Here is a 17,552-nt window from a genome sequence, read left to right on the forward strand (position 1 = left end):
AATCAATAGATGTCATTTAACCCTGTGTATTAATATATGAAAGTATCTAACTTATATTTGACTAATCAATAATTATAAAGATTCATCATAAACATAAAACGTTTTAATTTCATCCTTCAAGTATTATTGAAAGATTTGTCAATAAAAGGAATAGTTCTTTCATAGCTACAATACTATATTATTATAATAGGCCATTCGATAAGTATTAACATTTTAATGAAAACAACATTTATCGACTAATCTTAGTTAAAAAAATAAGGGCCTTCTTATTGTCTCCAATTTCATTTATAAGTATATATATGTTTTCATTTTTGTTTAATGGATTGCGATAACAAATGTAAACAATTATTAAACTATCGAAATCAGAACTAACAAGAGCGAAACAAAAAAGGACATAGGTATTGCACACTACTGCCAAAAAATAAGACACGACTTATCGAATGACCTATTTACAGATATGCCCAACATAAATCGTTTGAATTCGGAACAAACTTCATCACAATATAAGAAAACTGTATAATATGCCACATTTCATGTAATGCATGTACCGCCGTCACTGATCGGCAGCTTATACAGGTAGGTTCAAGAATGGAAATGAATAAATTAAATAAAACTATAATATTAAACAATATAATCAATAGATGTCATTTAACCCTGTGTTGTACTGTTTTCAACGAAATCCCTCGCTTCTTCTCTGGTGACACATTCCACATGGGAGACTTCATTTCTGAACTTGATATGGTAAAATTTGTGGGCGTGGTCCAGCAGCTCGGGCCGGAAGGTGATCATGATGAATTGGGCTGAGCTACTTAGCTCGTGGATCATGTCAGCTATCGCCTTTCGATGCCGTTGATCCAGAGCCTATAAAAACATACAATCATAAGAAAATCTGTTCTTAAAAACATGTTAAAGGAATACCTTATTATATAATATGAGGCATAGAGTTACTAAACCCGCACTGGGCGATTTTTCAAAAAAAAAACACAACTACGTCACATATTCGACACTTTAGCTCATAACTTTGATGACACGAGTTACAATACAGAATAAGTCTTGTCGAAGTATTTTTCGGATGACATTTTAAACAATCTAATCCCATGAATAACTCATTATAACGAAAATAACTTGGTAACCTCGATATAAAGGCTTTATCTCGATATGAGGCATAGAGTTACCAAACCCGCTCTGGGAGATTTTTCAAAAAAAAAACATTTTTTTAAATTTTTTAAACATTTAAAAAAAACGTTTTGAATGTACGCAGGAGCTCTTTGTTTTAGGTGAGTGTTTTAAATTCCTATGTTTCTTCAAAAAATCAAAATAGATATTGAGCTGACGCACTAAACCCGCTCTGAGTAGTAGAGTAGTTTCACGTGTTTTTTTGTTGTCATTTATATTTAATATTCCGTGTGATATAATAAACTATCATAAGTTTCTCCAGTACACGTTTTTAACATTATTTGGTTTGTGTCAAAAATATAATTAAAGGAAAACTATTTTCTGTCGGGGAGATGCTTTTTGTTTGATAATTTTTACTACAACTACTTTTACTACTTTAAACATAATTGAATTAAAATTCATTATCATTCATGATACAATTTTATGACGAAAACAACTTGTCCCATGTAGATAATGATAAAGAATATCATTTTTTGTCAGGGGAGATGAAAAAAAATAACCTAACGTAACATAACCTACTAAATCTATTATTTGTATGATGATATTCTGATGATAAAATGATATTCTTTCATAACTTGCTTGTTTAATGAGGGTAATAAAAAGATTTTTTATGACCTATTCACAGACAGCACTGGATATTCAAAATATCCAAAACAATAAATCATTTTATCATGAATGAAATGTTACATTTAATTGTTCATTGTATTTTCACATACCTATTTTTTTTTACCTACATAAAGACAGAAATGCTTTTGGCAAACAATTGCAAATATAAGAAATATGAAACTTTTTTTAAACACGAAGATTCCGAATAAAACGAATTAGAGAATCAATATAGATTATTGACTGCATATTTTATTTTAAAAATCGTTTTCAAATAATAAAATAACATACAAGCAGCCTAATACATTATTGTTCAATATAATATTGAAATCCATGTTAACTCTTTTTTAAAGGATTATGAGGTAAAATAATTAAATATAATATAATAATGAGTGGATTAATGACACTTGGTATTTAGCACAGATTTTAATTTGAGATAATTGAATCGGAAAATTGACAGGGACATCTATGATCGGAAATAAAATGAATGAAAATTAAATATTTACCCTCATACATTTCATAATTCGTAATTCGAATTTTTTTTTGATTTTCGGTCCCTTGGAATTCGTATTAACGAGGTTCTACTGTATATTATTATTTTATATCTGGCCAAAGTATTGGTATATATTTGCATCGTTCACCCAATTATTGTAAAAGATGTCAATCCCAGAAATAATTACATTTACTGGACTTTTAGGTTCACGTAATAATCCGTGAAACAGATCAAATAATTATGCTAACTGATATCAAAATGCTTTTATATATCTCCCACAAATTCTCACACCATATATGGTTTCCCGAAGGAGACGCTCGGCCCTTGACATTCAAAGTAGGGAATACGAAAAAATAAATATGGGTGTTGTAGGTATAGCCTAAAAGTAATCATAGACATAGAAGATGTTTGTTATATTTTGACACATCATGACGTTTATAATATCATATTCATTTCAATTAAGATCACTTTATTGAAGCTTCTCCTTTCTTTTGCTCGATGAAGGATGTAAATTCATGTATTTCCCGATTCACATGTTTATTTTGATATTTCGTTTCGTCTGTGACAGTGACAGTGAAAATCAAAATGTCAAAATGAACGAGTACCTATCGCTGTAAAACATGGAAATTGCGACATACCAATTTATAAACAATAAAAATGCCAAATTATATTATTCGCAATGCTACTTAATACTCTGTTATCTTGAGTTCAATAATTATGTTAATGATTTATAATGGTTTGTAATGAATAAATACTTAAGTACATAAAAATACATGTGTTTGAACCTTCAACCAACAAAACGCAATGCAAGTATACACATATTTAATCTATTTGAAACATTTTATTTTAAAGAAACTTCAATGAGTCCTAACCCTTCTTAATCGGAAATACATAATTGGTGTGTTTCTACCTGACCATGGACAAATAGATATATACTTAAAATGGTATGTATGTATGAAGAAGTTACATGTATAAAATGGCATGTACACATTCCAATTTTTAAATAACGACCATTAATAACTCTAACAATAATTACCTGGTCGATTGTATCAAACAGATAAAAAGGTGCAGGATCACATTTCTGAATGGCAAAGATAAAAGCCAAAGCGACCAAAGACTTTTGTCCTCCAGACAGTTGATTCATGTCCATCATCGTGGCATTATCGCCCGTGAAAGATACTTTTATTCCCACGCCAATAAATTGCTCCACGTTGGGGTGCTGAAAATGAACAACGCAATAACCATAAAATATGTTTAAAAAAAACTGTCGCCAGCCAGCAATCAAATTTGATACATTTAAACATGGAACAAATGTTTTTTGACTTTAGAAACAAAATGAAAGAAAATTACCTCTGGTCCAATTTTGTCACCATCCTCGTTAGCCATTCTCATAACCAGACTGCCTCTGCCTTGCGGTACAAGTTTTTTGAACACGTCCGTAAAGTTCTTGCTCACTTGTCTAAAAGTGAATTCAATGGCCACCAGTTTTCTATGCTCCAACGTGTCAATTAGTTGACGAATGTTCGCAACACTGAAAGAAAAAAGTTACATTTTCAATTAATTGGCAGAGAAGACTAGAAAGAATGTAATCGATACAGTTAGTATTATTCTGGAAAAGATATTTAATTCTAAAACTAATTGGGATGTTAATTGAGGACAAAAAAAATGAAAATTTACCTAATATCTATTTCTTTCTTCCTTGCAATAAGTTTTTCGTTTTGTTCAGAAAAGCTTAAGAATTGGTCCAATGCATTTTTGTTGACTGCATTGTAGTTTTTTAAAAGCTGATTTGCCTTTTCTAATTCTCGGAAAAGCTGAAAAAAATACAAATTACAAGTAATTTTTTTAAAACTGAAACAATTTTTGAGTTTCCTTGTCCTTATAATTTGTACAATTTTGATCACATGAAGAGTACCTGTTCCTGTTACTACATTCCATGGAGATGAAACGTTAAATCGAAGATACACTTTCAATGAATTAAGGATGGGTTTGTATAACAAATGTGAGATTCTCCTTGGAATGTGTACAAATCAACATTTGCGACATAAGGGAGAAAAAAATATCTTACATCTGTAAGTGACATATTCTGGTACTGAGTGTGCAAATCTGGAGCATTCGGTAAGCTTCCCAGCGCAGTGATCTTATCGAGTGATTCTCGAACGTCTTGCTGAATTACAACCTCTTTGAATGCCATCTTTTCTAGATCCTTGGTGAATTCATCCATTTCATCATAGGCTTCTTTTTCCTGAAAATAAACATCAGAATTAAAAAAAAAAATAGTATCTACGCAATAACAATTCGATAAACATTGCAGAAGTAAGGAGAAGTTGTTTGAAAGTAATACATAAGTTAAAATTATTAATAGGAATTCTCATGACATAATTACCTTTTTTTTCCACATTTCAGAATCTGTTTTAAGATTCTCCTCTTCCTTCACGGCATTCCTCTCTTTATTATCCGCGTCTTTCAAATCTTTTGCGATGGCTTTGATTCTTTTTTCTGTTGCCAAAACATTGGCTTTACTATTTGACAAACGCCTCTTTCGATCTTCAACTGAGATTTCCTGGAGAGCCTGTACCAACTCATCTTTACGTCTAAATGAACATTATAAACATATTATCATTATTCAATACTAGGAAAAGTTTGATAAATTGAAAAATAGATATTTTGGGAATGGTTAAGATAATATTCTAAACAATGAACAGTCAGTAAATAACTGATTTCTGTCCGATACGCCTTTTGGCTTGGCACCTATAATCTTTAAACCAATAACACAAACCTGATCAAGTTATTTTTTAACTGGTTTTCAAGATTATTCTTTGTGGCTTCGAAATTCATCCTAGCGCTGAATGCCTCCTTATTCTCCTGATTAAGTCTCCGGATGGCGTCATTCAACTCATCCACCTTCCCCTGATCGGCTGTTGACAGCTGGTTCATCAGTTCCTGGCACAGTTCGGACTTCCGGGCCTCCTTCGTGGCCTGCATAACCTCCAAACTGGATCGGCATTGAGCCAGAGATCTTTCTTTACGCCCACGGAATTTCTCAATGGAAGATAATTCTTCTTTTATCAGCCTGATATTGGCTTTCACCCTGTCAAAAACGTCTCTGCAAAAGAGAAATTTTAATGAACAATTATGTTCACATCAATTATTTTAACAAACATGGTAAAATGAGTAAGAGAGCAAACAAAAGTGTTGGACATAATACAAGGCGTAAAGTATTCAAAGTGGACACGGGTAGGCCACATCGCTGGAAAAATCTCACCATCCAGTGGTATCCAAGAGACATTAAAAAAACTTCAACCAAGAGCAGGCCAATGAGATAATCAAGTGTAGCAGAAGTATGTGACAACAAAATACTAAAGAGCGAGAAGAGTGGAGACAGCAAGGAGAAGCTTTCATCCAGCAGTGGCTGAGATGCAGATGTCATGAAATTTAAACCAATAATCTTCATTCATTTATATATAGAAAAACATCACCCTTACTCGGCTTTGCCCTGTTTTGTCTCAGTCTTCTGCATTTCCGAAACGGTGCTATTAATATTGGCTTCCGTCTTGTGAAGTTCTTGACGCAGCGTGCTGAGTTCCAACTCCAAGCCCTTGATCTGTTCCATCAGCTCAGACCGGGTTTTCTGTATCTCTATGCAAGTACTGCAAGTACGGGATTGGTCGAAGGAAATTCCTGTGAAGAAGCCCTTTGATGACACCTAAAAAGAAACATTTTAATTCGTTTCCGTTACTGTGACAATTTTTCAATGGTTGCAATGTGTTCTTTAAGAATTTTTGTATTTATTATTTACCTGATCACCTAAAAGGGTGACGCAATCCAAATTGTAGGTTTTGCTATATGCCATGGCGTATTCCATGTCTCTGCATATCAAAGTTTTGCCAAAAATATACTTCATGGCTTTGTCATACTTGGGATCGTACTTCAGATTCTCCAGCATAATAATAATGTTCTGAAACGATAATAAATAGGCACATACAACAATATGACAACCATACCCATCTGATTGGTTGTTTGGCCAAAATGCAGGTGATATTTTTCTCTCTCATAGTATATATTATTTTGTTTCACATTTTATATTATTGATTTAAAGTGGTGAATCCCAAAGTGGGATGGTAAAAGTTGTGGGGCAATAGAAAGCGTTAGAGTGCGCGTCCACTACAATGCCTAGACGTCGCGTATTGCGCTATAGCCTGTACTAATCTCAGGTGCCGACTGTTTCCTCATCTTCCTACGGGTGAAGTCTGTATGTGGTATTGCTGGGCAAGATGCAACAAGTAGCCCTTGTAGTGAGTGCGCACTGTTTGAAGTTCACTAGGATGATCAAAAGAATACAAATTCGAGGCCTCACCTCCACCTGTATGAATATTTCGGAGTAATCATGCAATGTTTGTTCATGAAATAACAAACATCGCATTTAAATACTTTTTCTTTGGGATGTGTCATTTTAAGTATTTGTAAATGGTCAAAAATTCTGTTATATAAATGACCAAACAATCAATTAAATGGTTTTTCACCAGCATATATCATTCATCTTATCTACTTTTATATGCATAATGAATAATGCAATGAACTTCAAATGTTTGGCTGGGTTAGGTCAGTTATGAAGGAACAGACTAATAACGCAATTACTACCGAATCCAATAAATGGGTTCGCCATATTCACTGTTGCTATACAATAAATAGAGAACCTATAACATTAAGAGCATTTTAAATTTGAGTAAAAATAGATGACATACATTGCCTTTGGGATAGGACCTGTCCCTAACTTGGAGTTGATTGAGTGGCATGAAGGTCACTTCACCAGGAAGATTTTGATTGCTTATCTCTTTGAGAATTTTTGTACCGACGACGTCAGATTCAACGATGTGATGGAATAGCTTATTTCCTGCGGTCACCTAAGAAATAGACATAACATTAATATTGAAATAGTCATGTCAATAGTCCACATTCTCGCTGAGATCACCTGATCTAGACCCCCTCTTGTACAAAATAGTAGCGGGGAAAGTCTCCAAAGTGGGGTTACATTAACAGATTTTTTAAAGAGGAATGGTTGTTAGCCATTTATTCAGCTCATTGGGTTCATACACTAGATCAAACATACACAGAAAAAGCAACATGCATTTTTTGTGCACAGCTATGGGATCAAACCTGTGGTACACAGCTTCAGAGACCAGGCCATCGTTAGTATCTATGATACCTAACTATTGGAAAATAATATCCTTTAGGGTAGTAGCACTGAAAATATTGTGAATAAAATTGCAAATGGAAGCCTCTTATTGAAGCTCTTGCTTTGGTTACATCTTTATGTACTACTATTTGCGGATAATAATGGTTTATCATTAAAAAATTCTCTTCTGCTTGACACAGTGTAACACCAACACAAAGCATGGCAAATATATCTTAAAGCATAATAATGTGTAAGGTTTTTTCAATTGGATCCTATAAATCACATTCGTTGTGTGTTGTGTAACACAACAATAATGCCTAATACATATAGCATATTATATATTATAACATATTGGATAGTGAAATCCGCACTTCTAATGTAAGTCAATATTTTAAAGATCATGCATAAGAAAATATTGGTAAATAAGAGATCATTTCATTTTGTTTTACACAATTATTGCATACAAATATAAGAGGCAGAAATGGCAACATGACTATCAATAGGCAGTCAATCAGAAAAAATTTAAATCTTACTTCAGCGGCGGTATAGATAGTTTTTTCACAACTGAAGTTTTCAATGACAAGTCCATAGTATGCATTGACGATCTGCGCTGATTCTCCGCCCTTCTCCAAAAAAGTGTCCAGCACCTTACGCACACTGTCACGTCCATTCAGTAAAGGCTAAAAGTGTTGTAAATGCAGGAATGCTTTTTCATCCAGTGAATTACATGAGCAGATTTGCAGACTCTGTGACTCATTCGAATCGTTGTGAGCAATTGTCAACATTAAATAATAATTCAGAAACTAATTGGACCATCCCAATGTTTGTTTTGATGGACGGATAAAATACTTTTTATTGCTAGTGTTAAAAATTATAAGTAAACCAAAAAATATATATTATATATATTGATCAGGTTGTTGACTACACTCAACAGTCTTCCCATTTGTTTTCTTACGTCAAATGTCACCTCAAATTATTAGAGATCGCATTTGGATCATCATATCATGAAGATAATGAACAACGTCCATGACTATCATTATGAAAGTAATAATGTCAAACTGACAGCATTGACAGTGCATGCCACATGCAGCCGGGCACGTGCCTTCAAGTCAATCATAATTTGTATTTTTCCCACCAGTCAACAAAGCATTCAAAATGAAAATTTCTCGTTTGGGTTAAATGGTCGGCATGAGTCATTGAGTTTCTGCATGTAATTTGGGTATTAACAACTATTATGGCAACAAAAAATTATATTGGCAACAATAAATTATATTGGCAACAACAAATTATATTGTAACAACAAATATGGTATGTGTTATCATTTGAATGATCAAATACAGATTGATGTATAAATTCATTCCACAGGATGAAAAGACTCATCTCAGAAAAAATATTGTCATTAATAAATATCCTAGCGATTTGACTTGATTTCATCAAAAATATCTTACACACTAAGATTAAATAGTATAAAAAATATTGGTTGGGCCATTTATATTCGCATTCCATCCTTACTTCCCACCTCCCTCAAATCCCAATGTTACTGTCACCAGACCAAATGACTGGCAGTCACTGTGATGCAAATAACATTCAGTTAACTCAAGGATACGATCGAGTGCGTGTTTCCGCGCTACGTTAACTTTCGAATAATTCAAAACATTCTGTAAGACTTTTGTTGCACTAAGTCTGTTACGGCTGAAGTGAACCTCTCATCCCCTTCAATCATACAGATCATCAACATACACCCCCACATATCATCCATAAAACTGTGTACCAATTGCCGCGAACAGGGTGACCAAAACAAACAATAACGCTCGAGTGACAGTGAAACCAGACAACGGAGTCATCATCAAAATCATTAAACAGGTCAGTGTCTGGCATTCAGTTAAATCGCCCCCACCCCTAGATCCGGACTCCTCATCATCCTCAAAATTATACAGTCCACTGCGAAATGCTCAACCAAATATGTACAGTAGAACCTCGGTAATTCGAAATCCAAGGGACATACAAGCAATTTTGGTAGGTGAAATAAGAGTGGCATTTAGTATTGAATTCATTCATTCATTGTGTTTATTTATGCAAACGCCAAATTCATCACATTATCAACAATACCTATTAAAATGAATTATAAAACATTTAATGAAATGATAACTTGTATGTATATTTTACATTGATATCCGTATTGTGGTTAAGTTATATACAAAACACGTCAAATATAATAAAATCACTAACCCCATAATTATAAGCTACTGTTTGCGCAGAAGGAATTCTGATTAAAAAACACAATAAAATATAATCACGAGAGAAAAATATGTACCTACATTACCACAAGAAAATTTACTTTTAGCACTTTTGACATTCCAAATCAAAACAAAGTCGCCATCAATTTACCGTTTGTCAGTACCATAGACTAAGGCCTACCGCGCATGGACGATTACATAACCGGCCGGTAGCATACGGACAATCGTTGGTTTGCTCGCGCATGATCCAAATTATTACCGGCCAGTATGTTTGAGCGCGCATGGCGTGATATAGATCGGAGGCAATGCGCGCGCACTGAAGATATGCGTCCGCACCGAAAAATGGCGGATGCAATATAAGAAACGTCAAAATGGATTTTGTAGAGCTTATATTATATAATACATAGAGGTTTTGTATAGATTATCAAACTGTTTTAAAATGTGGGTGTATATATTATTAATTTATAAAGAAAGAAACTGAAAAAAATGGCACTGGTACGCGCATGCAAAGCCAATAGGTACGCATCGATGAACTGTCAAGTCAAATGTGGATCTCATAACGGTTCGATGTGTGCGTGTGCTCCATATGACCGCGTCACTTGTGCGTGCATGTATGAGTGCACTCTCGGTCGGCCATGACTTGTCATGCGCGGACTCTCATTTAATAGCATTGCCAATGGGACCCCGGCCGGTTCGAATCGGTATAAAATTTTGTGTCTGAACACAGATTTTCAATTCGGCCGTTCGCTCGATCGTCCATGCGTGGGGTTGCATTGCAATACGATGGTTACAACTCCTCGATTGTTGACCGTACGATAGTAAATCGTTCATGCGCGGTAGGCCTACCATTACATATTGTGTATTGCCAGTCGTGTTAATATTTTTAATGCGACAAACAATATAAACACTAAAAAAAAGATAAAAACATAATAAGTAGATAGTTTGTTATCAAAAAGATTCATTGAAAGTATGTAATTAAACAAACCCGCAATAATTTTGTAGGAGCACATTGTTCAACATGACAATATAATTTATAATAACATAGGTGCACAATAAAACACTAAAATAAATCACTTAAAGTACCCAGTCCACAATTTTTCCTTGTCTCTTTTAACGATTTATTTCACTTATCAAATGTCTAGAAAATTGGTCGTAACTATTTAAATTCTGTTGCGGCATATTTGATGTCCCCGACATGTGCTTCTGTACTACATCAGCCAATGTCACAAATATAAAATAATAAAGTCTGTATTGAGTTAACTCATTTGGTGCTAACAACGCGCCTGGCGCGTTTGCGTAAGTTGGCCATTAGATATAATTAACATGATATTTAATGTGGTAATTAAATATTAATTAACAAGTCGGCAGTGATTGATGAAGCAAAATAAGATAAAAAAACAGTCACGAAAAAAACAGCCACAAAAACGCCAGTCCAAAACACTATCGATAAACAAATGTCATAAATAAGCAAAATACAAAAAAAACACCAATCACAAAAACGCCAATCCGAAACACTATCAATAAAGAAATGTTACAAATAAGCAAAATACGAGAAAAACACAGTCACAAAAACGCCAGTCTGAAACACTATCAATAAACACAGGTATACAATATAAAACAATGTCTGTAGCCCAGTGGCGAAGGCTCCATACTAAGCGATTATTTAAAGCCTACCTTCAAGAAAACTATAAGTATTTATTTCAAATAAATACATTAATAAATGTGAAATATTTTAAAATATTGAGTCATCTATGGTCAGAATTTGAATTTAGAATAGCGACTGTTTATTAGTCAAGCTTAGAATAAAACAAAAAATTACACGCGAGTAGCGACATCTGTTTTTGTTCTTTGAATGACGATTATTGACATCATAATCAAAAATTGTTTTCTATACTTATGATGACTCATCTCTTCAGGCAAGTCTACAAATTGTCTCGTTTGGTAAGCGCTCGAGACACCGCTTACAACTCTTTATGCAAATTTTATTTTCTATGCCTGCCGCTTTAAGCAAATAATAAATAAATAAGATGATTTAAGAAAATAATGTCTATTGGGTTCAATCTGATATATGTATTAATTGTTTTTAAAAATAACAAATAATTGTATCTCGTGATTATTATTTAGATTAGTTCAGTCATAGACAAACATTATTTATATCATTTTAATTCAGTCAGATTGTTGTTCCAAACACGGCGGTAAAGTTTTATTTTGTTAGACAAAATTCAGTGATTTATTGTGTTCTGAATGTGGATAGATTATCTTATTTTGTACCATAAGTCATTTGTCAGTGCTTTAAATATATAAGTATTTATTAAATGTCGATTGATTTTGAAAATTGTTATAAGTACGACAGACCAAATTTTAAGAATATCATTCTTGAGCAGTGGCGATGCTCCCTTGACAGCGTGGGGCGGTGTACACCCACCCACTCAATTAATGCGAAAAGACTTATTTTTTTTAAAATAAGTATTTCATTTATATTTGATTAATTAAAAGTGTTCTGATCTATTACCGTAGTCATTAATTCATATACAAAAACAAATTCTAATATGTGTTTTTAACCGGCTATTTTAAATATTATATGTTGATGGGAGCGATATCCGATATCGCTCGACCAAAACGCCCAGTTCGATTTCTTTGCAATGAGAAAGAGCGTCGTCTGTCGCGTGGAGTACCAATATGTAAATATTTTTTAGCGACAGTTTTAGTCGCTCCCGGCCCTAATGCGGCTTCATTGGTTTTAAAACAATACAGCTCGTATCACACGTACAATAATTATTGTTTGACAATTTCTATTCAATATTATTATACAAATTACTTCTTTTCACAGTACGTATATTAAATTTCCGCACATGTTGAAAACATTTCTCAAATTTAGGCGAAGTACAATTTAAAAATAAGCTTCAAGTTTTTTTCAGTTTGATAACTAAATTCACAATGTTTATCAAGTATGATATCTCTCCAAACTAGCTCTGTGGGGGGTTGAATATGCGTGGTAGGGTGGAAATCGTAAAATATCACGGCTACATGCTTAAATAATGTCAATTTTTTCAAGAGCCACAATAAATCAGGTCACCTATTTTCTTAATTTGTTATTGAAGTAAGCCAATCCTTAATATGTTGCTTCTCATTAGCGGAAGTCCTATTTTTTTATTGGAATTGAATGATAAATGGCATTGTTGATGATAATATTCTCAATAGTTTTTTTTTGATTTTTTGGTGAAGTTTTGATGAAGGCAAAGGCCTTTTTACGGCAGTCAAAAGGTGAAAAAAGTGAACTCCCAGTAAAATAACTCACCGATCGCCACTGTTCTTGAGTTTGACGTTTGTTAAAAAAATCATATATTATCAAAGCTGGAAGGTCAAGGGTTCATTTAGATTTGCACACAGCAAAAAAAAATATATTAGATATTATCACAACAATTTATGTGATAAATATTCGTTTTTAACTGGCAGTTGTAAAATGATATAGTGTGTCGTTGTCATTTTAGTGTGCATCTATTCATCAGTAGTAATATCGTAAGTATTATCTTCTTATCTCCCGTAAGTATACCTGACAAGTATGCTCTTTTTCTCTGATCTCTACAGCCTACCTCATTCCAAAAGTCACCCTTCGCCACTGCTGTAGCCACATAAAAACAACGAGACTAACTACACATGTTTATTTGTTTTCAATTATATCGATAATTTTGTATGATAATATTATGTACTGCACAAATTCGGGGCGTGGCCGTCGGTTGATAACGAATGAAACTAACTCAGCTGTGCGTTCCTGTTACTACGTGACGCCCATGCGTTATCGCTATAACGGTAGATGTATGCATGAATATGCACTAATCACTGAATCAGCTGATCCCATAACTGGCGGGAATATGTATCAATTTCAAAATATTTTGAGTAAACAAAAACAAATTTTGATTTATACGAACAATAATTGCTCGTGTGGATCAAAATTCATTTCGAATTACGAAAAAACGAATATTTCGATTTATAACAAACTTTTTGTATGATAAAACAATTTTGGGGGTTAAAAATTGGGAAAATATTAGTTTTAGAGCGAATTTCGATTTAACGGTTTTCGAATTACCGAGGTTCTACTGTATATGTATTACCTTTCCTGCAATGGACCTAAGAGCTTCGTCGGCTTTGGCAAGATCCTCCTTCACGGATGACAGATTCTGGGTCACTGTAGTTTCCTTCCACAATTGCTCACTGTAAAAAATTCAATTAATAAGTAGACAGCGATTTTGACAAAACAGGATTTTAAAATTATAATTTTTTAATAATGTTTACTCAGGAATTCATTAAGTTATCGTCATCTTACTTTCTGGCGCTTTGAGCTTGATCTAAGGTTTTTTTGCTCTCATAATACTGTCGGTTGTGATCGTTGATGGCCGTCCTTCGCCACTCCATGTCGGCTGTGGTTTCCGTCAATTGCTTTTCCAGCTCAGTCAGTTTCTTGGTTTCTCTTTTCCAATCATTTCGCAGTTTAACTTCATGGCCTTTTTTGTCATTGATATGCTTATTCAACGACCTGAAAAAAAATATAATGTTAATGTTGTTTTTCTTTCAACTTTTAAAAACAAAATAACATCTTAATGTATTACTTTCCCGCCTAATTCTTCTGCATCTGAATAATAAAATAGAAAATCATTCAGCGCTAACACCGCGACTGGCGCGTTTTGCGTAAGTTGGCCATTAGATATAATTAACATGTGGAAAATTAAGTAAATATTAATTAACAGGTCAGCAGTGATTGTGTTGAGAAATAAATTATTATAAAAAAAAAATCTATAATTAAATTAAACCACTAACTTTAATTGCTGCCTGATCCATTTGTCTCGAGCCTGCTTGGAGGTGAACTGGCCTCCTCTGCCCTGTTTAGCATACAAATCCTGTCGTTTTTGCTCATTTAATGCCAAAGTCCTGGTGCACTCTTCTTCCAGCTTCTTCATCTCTTCATATTTCGGTTTTATAGCTTCCAATTCTTTTTCCTTTTCGGCAATGGTGATACGCAATCTTTCCAATTCTTGCTCGTCCCTTTTCTGAAATGAATCATCGAGTTTCAAAAACCATTCTGGGCGATTTTTTATGAAAATTACCTGTGAATGCCATCTTATTCATTAACTTAAAGAGCTCTAAATTGGATTCAATCTCGTCAGGAAATCATTTTAAATATTTGGTTCACTTACAAAAACCACTCCATATGCGAACTGAGTTTCAAAAAGCATTCAAAGTGATATCGGCCAATCAGGAGTCGCGATTCATACAAAAATGCAATATGGCTGCAGTACTGAATCTACACTTGGTGAGGTAAATCGCTCTAGTTTGCTGTTGATATTTTGTCATTTTCAATCATACGTAATGGATCATTATTTGATAAGTGTTACGAATTCTCTTCCTCGAACCTCAAAGAAGCGTTCAAGGAACCCAGATGCATGGAAACGCAGCATGCAACGCAAAGAAAGGTAAACATAATTTGACACTTCAATCCGTGTTTTCGCGGCATTTTTAGTAAATAATCCATAAGCATCCCTGACTTTTTAGGTTTAGATAACAACTTTAATTTTTCGTGTTATTTTCTGATCTACTTCTTCTTATCTTTTATTCCCGCCTGATTTAGCCTAGCATATTATGTGAAAACTCCCATGCGTTTTTCACCAAAAAATCATCGATTTAGTTCAGGGCTCGAAATGGACCGGAACGCCGTTCCTGTTCGTGAAATCGGTAAAATTATCGCTCCGTCTCGTGGAATAAATAATTTGACCGTCTGAGCTGGATAGGCCATAATATAATAGAAAATCTAACACACTTAATTTTATGAAAAAAAAACACATAAACTTTGATAACTTTACTATGTAAAAATCTTCAGAAAAATGTCGAGCGCTCCGGTTCGTAAATTTTTCCATTTCGAGCGCTGATTTAGTTATTTTAAATAAATAATTCCATACAATGTTTTAAAGATTTGAATTTTTTTTTGTGTGTTCTCAATGGTGTATAAAGTAATAATAAGTTATAATATTGATAGTTTACATCAATAAAACAAAAGAAAAAAATAATCTATACATATTTATTTAGAAATAAAAAGATAAAACTAAGTTTAAACTACAAAACAAGTGTGACGACATTTTTGAAGTTATACTTCTTTTGGCGCGTTTGGGAAATCAGATCAGTGTATTTTTAGCGTGTGACATGTAAACACATAATTTATTTTTCCCATGAAAAAAAACGCACTCAATTGGATTCGAACCACCAATTGTTCGGTTATCAACCGAAAGCACTACCTTTACGCCATAGTTTAGAATTGTTCCGTTACGTAGGGAGCGAATTTATTATTATCGGCCGTTTGCGTTTCCTTACGTAAACAAACGATTAAATTTTATTTCTGTTCAACACTCCAGCAACTTCATATTTTTTCGTGAAGATTCGGATTGTTCGTGGAGTTGCTAGGCGATTGATATATTTATTTTAGTTGTTATAATGCCTTCAACAAATGTGGAGAGATGTAAAAAATATCGCGAGCGTAATCAAGTAGAGAAAAGAAAAACAACAGCAGAAAAAGTTCGAGCTCACAGGCTACGTCAAAAAATAATTGCAGAAAATAAAATTACACAAAAAAGTGAAACATCGGCAGGTGGTCCTTCGAGTATTATTTGTTTATGTTTTGTTATGCCAAAAAAATATAACTTCTAACACGCGTACATAAGTACACACACCGTTTTTTTTTTTTTGTAATTGACATACGAGTCGTATAGTATCAAAAGTAGAACTGTCGCATATATGTCGAAATTGAACTAAGTATGCCACATTATTCTTCGGATCATAATGTATGACTAGCAATATAATATTCGAATTAAAATCATATCTGTGTGGTATAAAATCGTGAAAGAAAATAGGGCTTGGTATCAAAGTTAGAACTGTTCACGTCTTTGGAAACACAAGTAGAACGGTTCGCTTTCGACCAATCACAGAGTTGCCCTAAGTGACGTCACAATATGCCCGCTCATACATATCGTTCAGTTGTGACTGTTGACATGCCGTGTTTAAAGTTGAGCTTTTTATGGTTTTTTTTACCAAAACATATAAATACTGATGGCTAGTCCCCTCATGGAGTACCAACCAACACCAGTAATAATAAACAAAGGTCGCAAGAGAAGCAGAAATCTTGAAAAATGACAGGCAAAAATCGACAAAGTTGGCAGCTCAGTGCGTGTAAAATCCATAGGCGTACCTACATCAAATGTTTTGAAAATATTACTTATTAAATATTTTAATTTTATTTTATTATAAGTTTAAACTATTTCAAAAACATAGTGCTAATTCTTTCTCGTCCTCGGCGGAATGAAACCTCAGTTGAAAATTTTCCTATAAGGATAAACCTCTCCTGATTCATTAAATAAAGTGGATTTTAGTACAATTGTTTTTATGAAATTTTATTTATATTATTAAAACTAGATTAAAACAATGTCCCCCCTCTACACCAACAAGAATAGTTTCTATAATTAGTTGGATTGTTTTTGTTCACTTTTTGTTTGTGTTCTTAAATCTTTTATTTATTTTCTGTGAACTGCTTATTTCATTCCTTTTTTCTTATCGATGACATATTAAGTTTTCTGAGTCCAAAAGAAATATGAAGCGTTCAAAACGGGAATGTTTTAGTCCAGGTAGAGAATTTATATCGATCAGACTACGGGAAACTAAAGAATATTATACAAGAAAAATAATAACATTGATACGATTCGTCCATTTACAGTTGTAAAAAGGTTGCCAAGTGAAAAAAGTTTTTGAATAAATTATTAACTAAGCCTTTAGGGGCCACAATGGTAAACTTTACCTAGTTACTCTCCAATTCTATAAAAAACATTTG

General features: G+C 33.6%; 1 protein-coding gene across 2 annotated transcripts in view; it reads right to left on the minus strand.

Annotated features, from left to right (window-relative positions):
- Positions 1 to 529: 529 nt before the first annotated feature.
- Positions 530 to 17,552, minus strand: part of LOC147079841 (structural maintenance of chromosomes protein 3-like) — a 29,842-nt gene continuing 12,819 nt past the window's right edge. Inside the window, exons 8-21 of one of the 2 annotated variants that reach the window (XM_085944896.1) lie at positions 14,501 to 14,730; positions 14,010 to 14,219; positions 13,798 to 13,897; positions 7,982 to 8,128; positions 7,018 to 7,176; positions 6,072 to 6,230; positions 5,758 to 5,978; positions 5,052 to 5,378; positions 4,659 to 4,866; positions 4,341 to 4,517; positions 3,950 to 4,086; positions 3,623 to 3,803; positions 3,309 to 3,491; positions 530 to 861 (exon numbers count right to left, since the gene is read on the minus strand). In XM_085944896.1, coding sequence (XP_085801022.1) covers positions 649 to 861; positions 3,309 to 3,491; positions 3,623 to 3,803; positions 3,950 to 4,086; positions 4,341 to 4,517; positions 4,659 to 4,866; positions 5,052 to 5,378; positions 5,758 to 5,978; positions 6,072 to 6,230; positions 7,018 to 7,176; positions 7,982 to 8,128; positions 13,798 to 13,897; positions 14,010 to 14,219; positions 14,501 to 14,730 — 2,652 coding nt within the window. In that variant the 3' untranslated portion in view covers positions 530 to 648. The remainder of the gene's footprint in view (positions 862 to 3,308; positions 3,492 to 3,622; positions 3,804 to 3,949; positions 4,087 to 4,340; positions 4,518 to 4,658; positions 4,867 to 5,051; positions 5,379 to 5,757; positions 5,979 to 6,071; positions 6,231 to 7,017; positions 7,177 to 7,981; positions 8,129 to 13,797; positions 13,898 to 14,009; positions 14,220 to 14,500; positions 14,731 to 17,552) is intronic. The other variant, XM_085944904.1, reaches the window with a different exon arrangement.

Source organism: Rhyacophila brunnea, unplaced genomic scaffold (genome assembly GCF_057557595.1).
Source record: "Rhyacophila brunnea isolate RB1 unplaced genomic scaffold, BYU_Rbru_1.0 scaffold_1, whole genome shotgun sequence".
Lineage (NCBI taxonomy): Eukaryota > Metazoa > Arthropoda > Insecta > Trichoptera > Rhyacophilidae > Rhyacophila > Rhyacophila brunnea.